Source organism: Poecilia formosa, unplaced genomic scaffold (genome assembly GCF_000485575.1).
Source record: "Poecilia formosa unplaced genomic scaffold, Poecilia_formosa-5.1.2 Scaffold821, whole genome shotgun sequence".
In the NCBI taxonomy this organism is placed as follows: domain Eukaryota; kingdom Metazoa; phylum Chordata; class Actinopteri; order Cyprinodontiformes; family Poeciliidae; genus Poecilia; species Poecilia formosa.
The window spans coordinates 75,838-90,531 of NW_006800760.1; the positions used below are offsets into that span (position 1 = coordinate 75,838).

A 14,694-nucleotide genomic window follows, 5' to 3' on the forward strand; every position below is an offset into this window, starting at 1 on the left:
TGTGGCCCATTTGGTTGACACATTGACACATGTGGTCTAAAAAATGAGAGTAAAGTCTAAATAATACATGATTAAAGTCATACTATTAGAATTTTATTCTCATATCATTTAGACTTTATTCTCAAAATATTTTTTTCTTCGTGTGGCCCTAACACTACATTGTCCTCAATAAAACAAAAACATGTAATTGCACAACAACATTTTCGAAACAGTAAAGAACTCAATAAAATATCAGTATTTTCTAAAATCTGAATTTTCAGTAAATGTCAGCTTCTTGTCAATGATAACTCCCAGGTACTTACAGAACCGAACGTTCTCCTCAGGTTCACCTTTAAGGAGAACTGAAGGTGCCTTAGTGAGGGATCACAACCTGGAGAGAAACACCAAACGGCCGGTGCACAAATCTGTGGACATAACAACAGGAACACATCAGAAAGTTTAGTTCGAAGAAGAAACTGCAGCACAAAACCTGTAAATGCACAAGTGCATTACTAAATCTTTCTTAAACAGGGCATGTGTATTATTAAAACTTAACGTAAACTGCAGGTTTGTGTCTGTCTGGTGAATTTGGTTTGTCTTTCATTCAGTGAATAGAAATACAGAAATTTTACTCAAGAGTAGGAATACTTCATAATAAAAGTACAGCGTAGTAAAAATACCCCAAAAGTAAATTTTTTAAAAAAAAGTTACTCAAGTAAAAGTAAAAAGTAAATGTAGTTACTATTCAACCCTTCCCAACAGACAACCTTATTATGCAAATAAACTGTTGAAATTATTGCAATTTGTCAGTGAAGGCATAAAACTGATGGCATTGAATATATTAAAGAATAAAATAACCAGATCAATTGAAGCTACTTGGAGGTAATAAAAGCCCAAAATGCAAATTCTGTGTCTAAACGTAGAGCTGGACTCTCATGCTGCAACACGGCGAAGGCTGCATGTCGTCCTCTGCTGCAGTCGTGTCCTTCGTCCCGATCTGGAGCGATCCAGCTTTAAACCCGGCGCTGACTGCTGGATTGGGAGCTGATGGAGAAAGAGGAGCAGGAAGCTTTGATTGTGCCTGAAGCTGCATGACTCACGTCTCCCTCCCTACACCGGCTTTAACGACAGAGACGCCAATTTAACGTTTCATTCAGGACAACCGGGCCGCTTCATTCACAAACATGACTTCATTAGTTTTTTGTGCGGTATCGCTTACAGTCAAAGGCTCGGTTCTGTAGGAGACGCTTCCGCGCTCTCGTTTGCTCCTCTGCACCGCCGAGGTCATTAGGTGATTAGACTCGACTTTCTGCAGACTGCACTCCTTACACCGAATGATCAGAAAAGAAAACGTCGACTTCTCTGAGTGAACGCTTTACGTGTAAACAAATGCAGGCTGGTTTGGAGTAAATAAACTCGTTTTCATGCACTGGAAATCACGTCAGAGGAAGGTAAATGTATGCTCCAGGAGAGGCACACACTGCAAAAATACTACATCTTACTCAGTATTTTTGGTCTAGTTTTTGTGCAAATATCTTAGTCCACTTGAAATACGACAAAACTACCTGATAAGTAACTTTTAAGCAAGATATAGGAGCTTGTTTTAAGTCAATAATTTGTTAAGATTGATGGAAAAGTTATAAACAAAGTGATTATTTCACTTATAAAATTAAATTCTTCCCATTTTACAAGTGAAATAATTTGCCAAAGGAATTAGACAGTTTTCATAAATATTAACAAATTATTGACTTAAAACAAGCTCCTGTATCTTGTTGAAAAGTTATTTTGATCCCTTTTCAAATGTACTAAGATATATACAGAAGAAACTAAGCCAAAAATATTTGGTAAGATTCAGTATTATTTGCAGTGCAGGAAAACAAATCCACCCTCAGAAAGGTTTAGCAGTCGGGTGCAATTAAATAACTGATCTTCATTCGAAGCTGCTTTTCTCTTGACCACATAATTATACAAACTGGAATTATGAAAATTAATTTACTTAATAGAAACACAGGGATAAAAATGCTCCACAAAACTGCAGCAGAAACACTTTTCGCATCACGAGAGTCACATGATCAACAAACAGATGTTACTACTGAGGGAAACGACGAAGAAAACAGCAGGAAGTGGTAGGATGATGATGGTGCAACATGTTTTTAATAACTTATAGTGAAAACACACTTATACACACTGCAATTGCAAAATGTATGTTTTTTTAGCAGAATATTAGCAGAATATGGCTAAAGGTTTGTGAACATTTGTATTAGAAACACAGCTAATGTGATCACTTATGTAACCACACCACTTCTGTGAACAAAGTGAACTATAGTGAGGTGTTAATGGAGAAAAATAAAGATGTGTGTCATCAGCATAAATATTATAAGAGATGTTGTAGTTCTCTGAAATACAAACTGGGATGCTGCCAATCAATCTGGGAAAGGCGTTTCCAAACTCTCTGAAACGCATCATCGCACAGAAAGACAATAAGAAGAAGAAAAACAAGTAAAATAGTTCTTATTCTTCCCAAGAAAGGAGATTTTGAGCAAATTTGTCTGGTGAGAATGAAAAAAAATCTCAATTCAAAGGAAGAAGTTCTATGTTTTATGTCAGAGAAATGAAATGGAAAAACAAGAACTTCATCTCAGCATCAACATCGTCTCCATGAGAAAAACAAACTTTCTCTCAGGCTCCTTCACCCAATAACAGTTTGATCACAGCTGATGTTCAGAGATTCTTTCAGCCACTTTTCAGTGAGGCTGAAGACTAATTTCAAGCTTGAGAGGAATTATTTTGCATGTCAGCAGCGGACTATAGAAAATATGATGGAACAAAGGAAGATTATGACGTTTAAATCTGGATCATTTGCACAAGAATAACCTGAGACCGTTTAAATGCAGGAAATGATCTGCAGAGAGCTTCATCTGATGCAAGGATGGATTAAAACATCTCACTGTTTTTATTAAAAATATGTGCAGATCTTTGTCGATATTCTGCTAATGTCAAAAAAACACAATTATTTCCATTAAATAATACAGTTAAAAATCACACATGGATAAGCTTGTTCAAGCAATAAGTCATAAAAACGCATTTAAAAACTTCTTCCTGTCGTCTTCTTCATAGTTTACACCAGTAGCAACATCCGGCTGCCGATCACGTGACTGATGTGATGAAAAAAGTGTTTCCATTGCAGTTTTGCCAAAACCATCTATTTCGATACAAAAATAAATGCCTTAGCTTAGAGCAAAAACGAACAATGTGAGGTGTTTTTTTTCTTTTTTTTTAATTAGCCTGTTTCCTTATAAAGAAATTAATTTTCCTCTTTCATTTTGAGCAATTTTATGGATAATGGAAACGCAGCTACTTAAGGGGATTTTTAGGGTCATTTTAAAGATTGAATGTTTTAACTGCTAGTTTGAGATAATCTGGCTGGCTGAGAATAAACTGCCTGTTGTTTACATGAAGCTGCTATTTAGTACCCAAGTAATCCATTACTCTGTCAGCAACGACCCCTTGCTGTTATTGTTGACTCCTCGGAGCTTTTCTTGCCCAGCAACTTTTACGGGATGACTCACCCAAGGCGGCTGTTACGCATGACAAAAAGAGGGGGGTAAAAAAATCAAAGAATAAGGTGGAGCAAGCAGATGGAGCATCTCACATAAAAAGGTGTTTGTCGCGGCGGAGCTGAGTACTATCTGAGATCTGGTGAAAGGGCCACATGTTGCCGCGCACCGGGACCATGCAGAGCTCCAGGCTGCTGAGCGGGGCGCTCCTCTGCGCGCTGCTGCTGCTCTCCGCCGGCGCCGCCGGAGCCGGAGCGCAGGGGCTGCTGGATGCGGAGTCCGAGGAGGAGCTGAGCCCCAGAGCGCTGCGGGACTTCTACCCGAAAGGACCGAACCTGACCAGTGAGAAGCAGCTGGTGAGTCCTTGCAAAATCCAGGATATTTAGATATTTTTACGCAATTTTTCACTTGAGATTTCTTCACTTGAACTTGAAATTTAAGCCCAATTAAAAGTAAAATGGCGTAAATTATAGTTTTTAACGTGCAAATAATGACATTTTGCATCTGGACTTTCCGTTTCCTCGCAGCTTGGAGCTCTCCAAGAAGTTCTTGAAAAGCTGCAGGCTAAACGACTTCCATCGTGGGAAAAGAAATTTGGTCAAGTTCCAACGGTAGATACAAAACACGCATTTTATTTTTTTCACCAAACTTTTCATATATGCGTTTATAATTGAATTAAACATCTTCTGTTTTTGTCTCCCCGTCAGTGTGATGTTGGAGAGCAGTGCGCGGTGAGGAAAGGCGCACGAATCGGGAAGATGTGCGACTGTCCCCGGGGAGCTTTCTGCAACTTCTTCCTGCTGAAGTGCTTATGAGCCTCTCCGGATCGGAATGTAGCTTCAAGAAGAGAAACTTTCACTGAATCCCTTTCTAATTACGTTCAGATTTTTTTAATTATTGCACAGCTCAGGCGCAGCTGGAGTGACTGTCCAACACTTACAACAAAGAACTGTAGAAACTGTATTATTAGGAGTAAAATATTCCGTGTTATTTTACAGAATACGACATGAGGATGAGAATATCATAAAAAGTTTCTGTAAATATTTACTTCAAACTCAATAAACTTAACCTGTGGGACCATAAGCACACTGTAATGTCAAACCAGCAATATTATACCCTTCATCCGCTGTGTTTTGTTTCAGCTGAATGTTTTATGTGTCATAATAAAATCCTGTTGTTTTGTAAAGCAGCGGAGTGGCTGTATTCTTTAAAAATGTGTCAAACTGAGCTGGATAATCAGGTGTTAGATGTGACATCAAACATCCTCAGGCTGGTCAGAAAATAAAATATCAGAAAAAGGTTTAAAATTAAAGCCAGATGAGCCTCAGAGGATGAGTCAGAAAGTGACATCTCAGTCAGGCTGACACCGCGCCAGAAACACCGAGTCTCCTTTCATTTCCCCCTGGGCAGCTGCAGGATGCTGACGACACGTGTTAAAAAAAAAACTTAAATAAATCTGAAAAATGATCTATGGTTAATTAGTTGGCGCATATATTTAGTCCCCCCATATGAATCAGTAGTAATCACATTGCGCTACAGTTAGCTATAAGTATTTCTGATTACGTTTAACTTTCCACATGTAAAGACTTACAATTTTGAATATTTTTTTAAAAAATAACTCAAACTCCATCAAATGTTTGTGAACAAAACTTTGAAAATCATGACACAGATTTTCAATAATAGTATGGATTGAAACAACATAGCATTATGCTAATTAGTAAGATAGCATTATGCTAATAACGAGCTAGGTCGAGTAGCATTATTCTAAGAATAGCATAACTACACAAAGTTTTGAATGTAGGGCATAAATCATATTTTGCCGCGTTTATGTTCCATATATTACATAAACACTAAAGATTAACTGTGTTTTAAATATTTGCAGAAATAAGCAGAGCTAGATTTGAACAATGTTTTTCTTATTCTATTAATCTCCTTCACCGAACAGCTACATTTGTTCCGAGAATAAATTATACACAACTGGACTCTATTTACTAATTATCTGACTTCTTAAAGGAATTGGTTGCATTGCATTCATTTAGAGCTGCCAGTGTAAAAGGCTGTATACATAGTTCTGGTCTGTCATGAAATCCCAATTAAATGCATTAATCTTAGTGGCTGAAACAAAATAAAATATGAAAACAACCAATTTGCAAATTGAAAGGAAGTACATTTAAACTGAATACAATGACAAAGATATGATTCAAATCAAACATTATCTTACAGCACCATAAAAGTTTGTTTTGGGGTTTCTATAATTTTTCCCTCAGCTTGACTGACAGTTTATTGAGCTGTGTGTGCCCAAAGAGGAAAGTTTAGGTAAGAAAATGAGTTGGAGATTAAAATATATTGAACAGTTTAACAAGATTTGTAAGACAGGAAAAAAAATATCCAAAATTTCTGAAAAATCAGCTGAATGAGGGTTATGCCAAGTTTTAAGCTCATTGGAAGAAATCAACAAACCTACAAACCTCGGTCTCGGTTCTGTTGAAGTGAACTCTGCTGCGGAAGCGGACTACAGCGCAGGGCATTCTGGGTAAATACAACAAAACAAACACGTTAGCATAGCGCAAGTGGGAGAAATGGCTTGTGTTCCTTTATCAAAAAAAAAATCCTACAACCACTAAAATCTGACAGCGCTCCATTTTGCTTGCATTTCGTGAAGAAGGAAGTTGCGCTCAGTGTCTTCAGAGGTTTTTGTGTCAATTCCTTCAGTGGTTCTTCGTGCAGCGCCCCCACAGACGAGGAGTGGAACAGGTTTTTTTTGACTCCGATATTTTGGTCTCAAATCGAACCGAGTCTACCGGACTATCAGATGTGAAAATAGAAACAAGATTGATTTAAGAGAAATAAGAAACGGAACCAAAAATAATAATGGAATCAGGAACAAATAATCAAAATAACCCAAAACAACCCAGTCCTTATATTTGAAAACAAGAGAAAAACCTCTGCACACTGCTGCTCAGGCAGGATATTTCACATTACAGTAAAATAACCCTATTATCTCCTTTATTATACGTTTTGAATTTTCATTGAGTATCCACTTTTCTGTAAAAATCAAGTCTGATTTCTATGTTTTGCTAATTTAAAGCCAATCACATATGAAAAATACACATTAGGAAACTTAAAACTCGGTGTGGCTGCCTGGGGTTCCTGGCAGAACAGCTTTTGCAGAGGAAGTCTGACGAAGCTGCAGCTGTTCTAATCACACTCACCTGGCTCTGCTTCCTAAACCTCCAAATGAGCCAAAACTCACACCCCAACTCCAAAAGGCTGAGCTCTATTTATAACATCTGGCTCCAAAGCTCCTGAACAGCAGCTGATTTTTCAGAAAAACCAACAACAAACCAGCTGAGCTCAGTGTAAACACTGGCAGCAGCCCTCAATTTAATTTCTCTGTGATACAACAAAGTGCAATGCTTCAGATAAAACATAATTATAGAGCATTCTGTGGTAAACCACAAACACCATCGATTTAACTGGAATTTCATGAGACTGACAATGAGTCACAAACCTTCAGCCGTTTATACCCTTACTCTAAATAACTGACTTTTGTTTAAAGCTGTAAAACCTTCATAAAAATTCAAAACAGATAGCTCATGCACCTGCAGTATAAAACTCACTTGTTTATGACTGAAGAGCTATAATTTTATTTATGATTTCAGGGGAACTGTAAACTCTTCGCAAGAAGATCATAAAAATATTTTTCGTCAATAAAATATGGGAATAAAACTGTTGGAACTGATTTTGTTTATATTGTTGCTACATTTTAAAACACGGCTCTGCTCTTTTATCACTTCCGATGAAAAAGAGCCTCTGATTAGAGCCAAAGAAGATACATGTGGCTGCAGGGAATGTAAGTGAAATGATCACCAGTTTCTACGGAAGACGATTAGGGCCACTGAAAATAAAAAATAAAATAAAAAACAGAAAGAATTCCAACTTTTTTCCCAGAATTATATTTCTTAAAATTCAGAGGTTTTTTTTGTTTGTTTGTTTGTTTGTTTGTTTTTTGAATTTGGACTTCAATCTCAGAATTCTGACTTTTGTCATAATTCTGAGAAGAAAGTTTTTTTGTTTTTTCAATGGCCTCATGTCTTCAACATGGGTACCATACAAAAAAAAACAAAAAAAAAAAACAATGCTGACAAAATAATAATGCAAAACTAGATTATAGACAAACAATATCTATGGCAAAAACACAAAGCGTAAAAGAACATATTTGACAAATAAAATATAAAAAATGGGATATTCAATTTCCACTTTGATATGCTAAATAAAATCATGTATGACTTTCAGATTAGTGGATGTGGAAGAGTGGCAATAATACAAGAATAAAGCCATAAGACTTCCTGCTTTGCATGCAATGGAAACAGCTAACATCAGGAAGCAGCTGCTCTACCTAAACTACCAATACTGTAAGTAAAGACATAGATATGAAAAAGCACAAGTGCAGGTATATAAACACCCACCTGGTAAAAATAAAATATGAGTATTTATTTTCCAGCTTTGGAAAGAGAATGAGAAAGTAACACAGCTTAACCAGCATGAGAAAATATCAATAAGTGGAAGAGAAGGAAGAAAATGAAAAACAAAGATTAAAATAAATTCAAAAATGAAGAAAACAACAGAGGGAAAATAATTTGAATGCTGGGAAGAATGAAAAGGAAAAGAAACAATCAAAAGAGTAGAACAATGGAGAAAAACAAATCAGAAAAAGAAGAAGTGGAAGATGACTGAAAAAAGGCAAAAGAAGATGAAGATGAAAAATAAAACATCTGCCAACAAACTGGGATCAATTTTGTGAATCTGAGGCGGCTGAAAAGAACAGAACCTTTACATTTTCAAAAATCAAGTCAAGAAACAGAAACCAACAAAATGGCAGAACCTGGAACTCCAATAGGACCAGATTGGATCCCCTTCAGTCACCATCTGGTCCAGAGTAATCAGCATTTCAGAGACAGTTCAATTAGAAAGAGTTTTTAGGTTTTTACATTTTTATTTTTTTCACCTCAGAAATGACGACGCACATCATCTTCCTCCACAGACTTCACAAGTTTCATCCTAACCCATGAGGAAATGAATTTAGAATTAATAAAAAAAAAAAATTCATCCTCTTCACTACAGATGACAGAGTGACATGAAAAATATTAAATGTATTAGTAGATATTTCCTTTAGTTTTGTTCATGTCCACCATTAATGTGTTTACTCCATATTCTCAGCTACCTCTCATCAATAATGAACAACGTTCTGTTTGTTTCAGCTGCTAAAGTCAACAAAATCCTTCTTCCTGTTTGTTCATTTGTCCTGAAAGAAATTATAGTAACTAATAAATCATTGATAGCTGGACAGGAACTCACGCAGAAAGAGGGAAGATCAAAATTCATATTTATTCTCACCCAAATTGTTGCTTATAGAACATAATTTACCCTGTGAAAATATCTGTTTCCTCTCACTTAAACATCAAACTAATTTATTTTTATCAGCTCTAATTCAAGTAGTTTTACCTGCTGAGAAATGATTGTTTTTTTCTGTGAACATTCACACTTTGAGGCTTTCTGACCTTTGCTACAGAGACGCCATCAGCCAATCTGTCAAAAGCTCTCATGCTTAGATAAACAAAACATTCATCATGGATATTATTGCATAAGTCACAGCTGCTAATTAATGTGACCTGCTGATCTTTTCTTCAAGCCCACAGAAAAATGTCAAAACTGGTAGAAAGTGTGCAGCAAAGTCATACGAGGCCTTAACCAAAACCTGACCTGCAACTTTTGCATGCATCTCTGCTCCAGCGCAGTCCGGTAGACTCAGCTCGACTGGGAACCAAGATGTAACATTTGTTCATTTTCAGCTGCTGCGATTGTTTTTCTCACTGCACTGCCAAACCAAACTCTGTTCCTCTCCCGCCTGTGGGGGCGCTGCAGGAAGAACCACTGAAGGAAACAACACAAAAACTTCTGAAGACGCCTAACACAACTTCCTTGTTCTCCAAATGGAAACAAAAATAGAGTAGCGTCAGATGTTAGCAGTTGCAAGATTTCTCTTTTGTCTTTAGTAAAAGTCCATGAACCATTTCTCCTGCTTGTGCTAATCTAGCACATTTGTTTTGGTTGTATTTACCCAGAATGCCCTGCGTTATAGTCCACTTTTGGAACAGTTTCCAGTCAGCTTAGTGTTCACATATGTATTCAAACCCCAACCGAGGTTTGTAGACAGAACAGAGTCTGATTTTTATGGTTAATTAGCATTAGCAGCTCCCTAAACAAACCAGAGTTTCTAGGCAAACAAACTAGAGTTGGATTAAAGCGGACTAAACAGGGCTGGCGTGAATGACCTCTTAAATGACCTTTTCTATAACAAGTGCTTTAAATTTTGACAGCAGCTTCCAGGAACAGCAGTAGAGACTCTGATCTATTCTAATGCCTGAAAATGAGACACGAACAATGCCGCAGTCACCCAGTTTACTCAAAGCCCCTGAAGCTGAAGGGAATTTAACCATCCCTAATTTCATTACTTACACTTATTTAAACATGTTTAAATGCTTCTCATAAAGTGAGGCATTCGCTGCTTCTCCTGGCTTCACTCTCCACAGATCTAATCTCCACCATCGAGTTAAAATGCAGCAGAATCAGTCGAATGATTAAAAGATTTTACTTCCATGGATTCCTGCCATTTTAGCCTCCAAACATGGCCGTCTTCAACACATTTAACTGGCCGCCTGTTTTCTATGTGCCACGCTGACTCATTAAAAGCTTTCGTCTTTTTTTATGTGCCAATGATGGCGTCTAATGAAGCATTCGGAGGATGAACCGCTCCAAGAACATTCTACCAGCGTCCTTTCATTAAATTCATCCACACACCAAGCCAATGAGACGGCAGCTTATATAATCACGTAACTTTGAGCTACAAAGTTGGATAAGGACACGATGCGAGTCTGAGAATAACTCCAAGTTGTTCCAAATGTAAACATAAGAGATGAGATACAGTCGGATTAAGTAAGCATCTCTGGTATGAGAAGAAATGCTTTACGGTTGGCTCTTCTGTGCTCAGGCTGTAAATTGGACCGTTTATCTTATTTCTTGAAAAAGCAATACTTTCAGCAGACAGAGAGGCTTTTCTGTTAATTCCTCTGAGGATTCACTGGATTCTGTCAGAGACTGAATTGGAGGATAAAAGCTTTTGTGCTCCAGACAGACACGGTCTGCTCATTATCAGATGTTTCCACATCATAATTTTACCCTTCCTTTAATGAGGTGAAGAATGTTTGAGTAACCTTACGATCCTAGGGGTGATGTTGTCTCTGGTACGAAGCTGTGGCCCAAACAAATACCAGGAAGCTACCTCCATGTGTTCCCATCACCTGTTAGTATGGAGAAACAGAGGTTGGTCCCAGTTCAGTTGTGACCCTGATTATCTGGAAGGTGGAATGAAGTCAAGTCACCTCATCAGTGATAGAGGAGCAGAAGATGAAGTGAGATTCACTAATACCAGCTAGCAGTGGTGCGCACTGCTGACTACAAAATTAGTTGTGCTAACCTTGAAGCACTAATCAAGAACATTCATTCTGCTAATGCTAAAGCACTAATCACTTTAGTTTTGCTAACCCTAAAGCACAAGTCATAAATATTAATTCTGCTTACTCCAAAGTGCTGATTATATAATTTGTTCTGCTAATGCTGCTCTGCTAATGCTAAAGATAAATGTAAAACCACTAACCTTAAATCTCACGTACATTAGTTTGACAAATGCTAAAGTGTGATATATCTGGTATACCTTTTTTTTTATTGGCCTTTTTCCATTAAGCAAATTTATTTTTGTAATCCCAGCTTGTGCAATTTTATGATCAATGGAAACGCAGCGACTGCTGAACAGTTCCCCCTGAGATTCGTCCCGATGTTCGGAACCCTCTGGACATGATGGGCCGCCGTTGTTGACGTGTTTCTTCAATAGCTGCGTTTCCATTGACAATATAGTTGTGTTAAAAGTCCGTCTGTTCGTTTAGCACTACATTACCCATGATGCATCTGTTTGTTTTTGTAGTTCGAATTTCACGTAGATGAGCAAGTTATTTTCTGTGTGGCTCGGTGGCATAAAAATCCATCCACGGATAGCATCCACCATCAATTCTTCCTTAATCCCGTGTGTATGAGACTTGTGTGCGTTTTTATTATATAAGTACACATTTTCCGCCCGATATTTGGGTTTATGTCAGTTATTAGCCCAGGAGCTGAAATTGGCCTCGTGTTTCTCTGGCTACCGATAATGCAAGCGACTACTTGTAATAACTCAAGTTCTATGCTATCCTTTGCCAGATATTGTACCATTGTAGTAGCATATGAGGAAATTTGCCGTTAATTCATATTTCCTGACGGTTTTTGTCATTTGTATGTTTATTGCATTTTACCGATAACTCATGTGTGGTGTTATGGTGCCCTCTATTGGATTTCTGTGTTACGACAGGCCGTTTTCATCCTGTGTCTATGTGTAGCCGCTTTGCCCGCATGGCTATTAATATGCTTTACCTTTCTTGTTTCTTCTGTTTCAGGTGACCACACACACACATATACACACCCACATACATATACATACGAAACCGAATACAACCACATCCTTCCTATCTCCACGTCATCATCTGTACCATCATCTCCCATCTACCTGCTATTATTCCGTCAATAAACCTTCTAAGCTGCGCCGGTGGAGTTGGCCTATTCCTTCTGACCGAGGAAGATTCAATTGATGAGAAATCTGAAATTAGCGCAAGTTAGATGCACATAGTCTTCCACAAGTTTTTCAAATTGGAATTTCAAAAATATGAGGTGACTTCTTAGTGAGACATGGAGGAAGACATTCAGGTTGCTGATGCCAGTTCTCAAGAACAGAGACCAGAGATCAGTTCAAACGAGTCTGAACCTCCTTGGAAAAGATTAGTAAAAGGTGCTGAAAAGAAACAATGATTAAACATCAGATAACACACCTGAATTCAGTCAATGCAAATGCCTAATCATCTAAAACAATACCGTCATTTCTACTGCAAATTTTGTTGATATTCCGGTAATGTTGGGGAAAAAACTATTTTGGAGTTGTGATGTTTCTATTTAATAAAAAATGCAATTGAAATCATATGATAATATGTTTGTTCACGTGATTAGTCAATACAAACATCACGCCATTATTCTCCAACCACTTCCTGTTTCCTTCTTCGTCATTTCCGCCAGTAGTAACATCCAGTCGTTGATCATGCAACTCGTGTGATACAAAAAAGTATTTCCAAAACAATCTTATCCAAGCTTTTTATGAAAAAAACTGATATTTTTTCAAAACTTCCTTGTTTTCATTGAAACAAATTTATTTTCGTATTTCCAATTTACGCAATTATATGGTTAATGGAAACCCATCTAGTGACATCTCATTGCTAAAGAGTCTGTCTAAACTAAGTACATTAACAAATAAAAGAGCTGAAAATTAGTTTTTGCAGGACACATTTTGCAACCTCCCAACCCTTCAAGGTTATCAAGACAATCCTGATGGGATCCGATCCTGACTCAAAATGACCATCTGTGGAAATCTATTTTCATCACAAGCATCCTGCAGGCATCACAGAGCAGCAGCTCCTCATGGATACGTGCTGACCTTTCAGCCAGAAAACCATCGGATTTATAAAGAGAAAATACAGTAATTACAGAATGTTGTATGCTGCAAAAATAAGGCATATTTGAATTGCCACAAATGGTTCTGAAATCATCATTCACAAAGAGAAACACTGCAAAAACACAAAATCTTACCAAGTATTGTTGATCAAGTTTCTAGTTCACTTGAAATAAGACAAAACTAACTAATATAGGAGTATGTTTTAAGTCAATAATGTAAATCAAAAGTTCTAGTTCCACTGTCAGATTATTTCACTTACAACATGGGGAAAATGTGTTGTCATAAGTGAAATAACCTGGTAGTGGAACTAGTACTTTTTCACCAATAATAAGAAATTATTTACTTAAAAAAAGAAAAAGCTCCTGCGTCTTGCAGAAAAGTTACTTATAAGTTAGTTTTGTCTTTCTTCAGGTGCACTAGAAGCTACACTAACAATACTTGATAAGATTTTGTGTTTTTACAGTGTATGACTGAGCAGAGAGGTGCTGTTTACTTTCCTCTGAGAGGACTCCCAGTTCATAAAAACACATTTATTTACTAAGATATTTGCACTAGAAACTAGACCAAAACTATTCAGTGAGATTTTGTTTTTTGCAATGAATGGCAAACATTAAAACACTGGAAGTCTTACTGTTCCAACTGTTACTTGGAAGAGCTTAAAAAAGCCCCACATAAACAGTTTATTACTTTGCTCTCATTGATTTGGTAAGAGAAAACCTTTTTTTTTGTTTAGATATACCACTTTTCTTTCAGAAATAAAAAAATAAAAACCTTAATCCTGAATGCGCCTCTGTGTCTGAACAGGGTCCAGTCTCTTCAAAGCAAACAGCTCCACTATAGAAAAGTTTCTTTGTGGCTGGCTGGGGAAAAGGCTGTTTATCTTATTTCCGGAGCAGCAATACTTTTTCCCGACAGCAAGGATTTGTTATTGATTCTCCGGGGAATTACCGCTGATTCCGATAGAGATTGTATACGTGGACAAGAGCGTTTCTCCCACCCACGTCGCCCCTCCAACCTGCGGCGATTGCCCGTCGGTGAGGACGTTTGTTTGTGTTTGATAATTGGACAGAATGACAGATGGCGATGTTGACAGAAGCAGGAAGAGGCGCGCGATGATTTAGAGGGTGATTGATGGAGACAAAGCAGGAGACAAACGACGCAGCCTGAAATAGAGAGCGGCTCTGTGAGAACGATGGTGGCTGCAAAATGCTCGATACGACGAGAGCAGGCGGTGCTTCCGGCAGGGCGGCTGATTTATGACGTCTGAACACATGTAACCATGATCAACCCAATTTTCTGTCATGTTAAATAGTTAGAGCATCATATGTTTGTAAAGGATAAATATGGTCAAATCAACAAAAATATGTAAAAGTTTGTTTGCTTAAAGATGCAGTATGTAGCTTTTACCAAAAAAAAGTATGTTTTTTCTGTATTTATATGTCGTGACAGTATATCAGGCAGATAATGTGGAAAAAAATTGAGCTACTCCTTGAGCTACTATTACTGTCT

General features: G+C 37.5%; 1 protein-coding gene across 1 annotated transcript; it reads left to right on the forward strand.

Annotated features, from left to right (window-relative positions):
• The first annotated feature begins 3,607 nt into the window (after window positions 1-3,607).
• LOC103131722 (cocaine- and amphetamine-regulated transcript protein-like) lies at window positions 3,608-4,726 on the forward strand. The gene is made up of 3 exons (XM_007543421.2): window positions 3,608-3,892; window positions 4,064-4,147; window positions 4,244-4,726. Exons 1-3 carry the CDS (start codon window positions 3,692-3,694, stop codon window positions 4,349-4,351), a joined length of 393 nt encoding a protein of 130 aa, XP_007543483.1. The 5' UTR covers window positions 3,608-3,691; the 3' UTR covers window positions 4,352-4,726.
• The last annotated feature ends 9,968 nt before the right edge of the window (window positions 4,727-14,694 follow it).

Excerpts from the sequence above, each read along its gene's own strand:
- LOC103131722 (XM_007543421.2), top strand. The coding sequence starts at position 3,692 with ATGTTGCCGCGCACCGGGACCATGCAGAGCTCCAGGCTGCTGAGCGGG. Across the intron at positions 3,893-4,063 it reads TGACCAGTGAGAAGCAGCTG|CTTGGAGCTCTCCAAGAAGT; the intron begins GTGAGTCCTTGC and ends GTTTCCTCGCAG. Across the intron at positions 4,148-4,243 it reads AATTTGGTCAAGTTCCAACG|TGTGATGTTGGAGAGCAGTG; the intron begins GTAGATACAAAA and ends TCTCCCCGTCAG.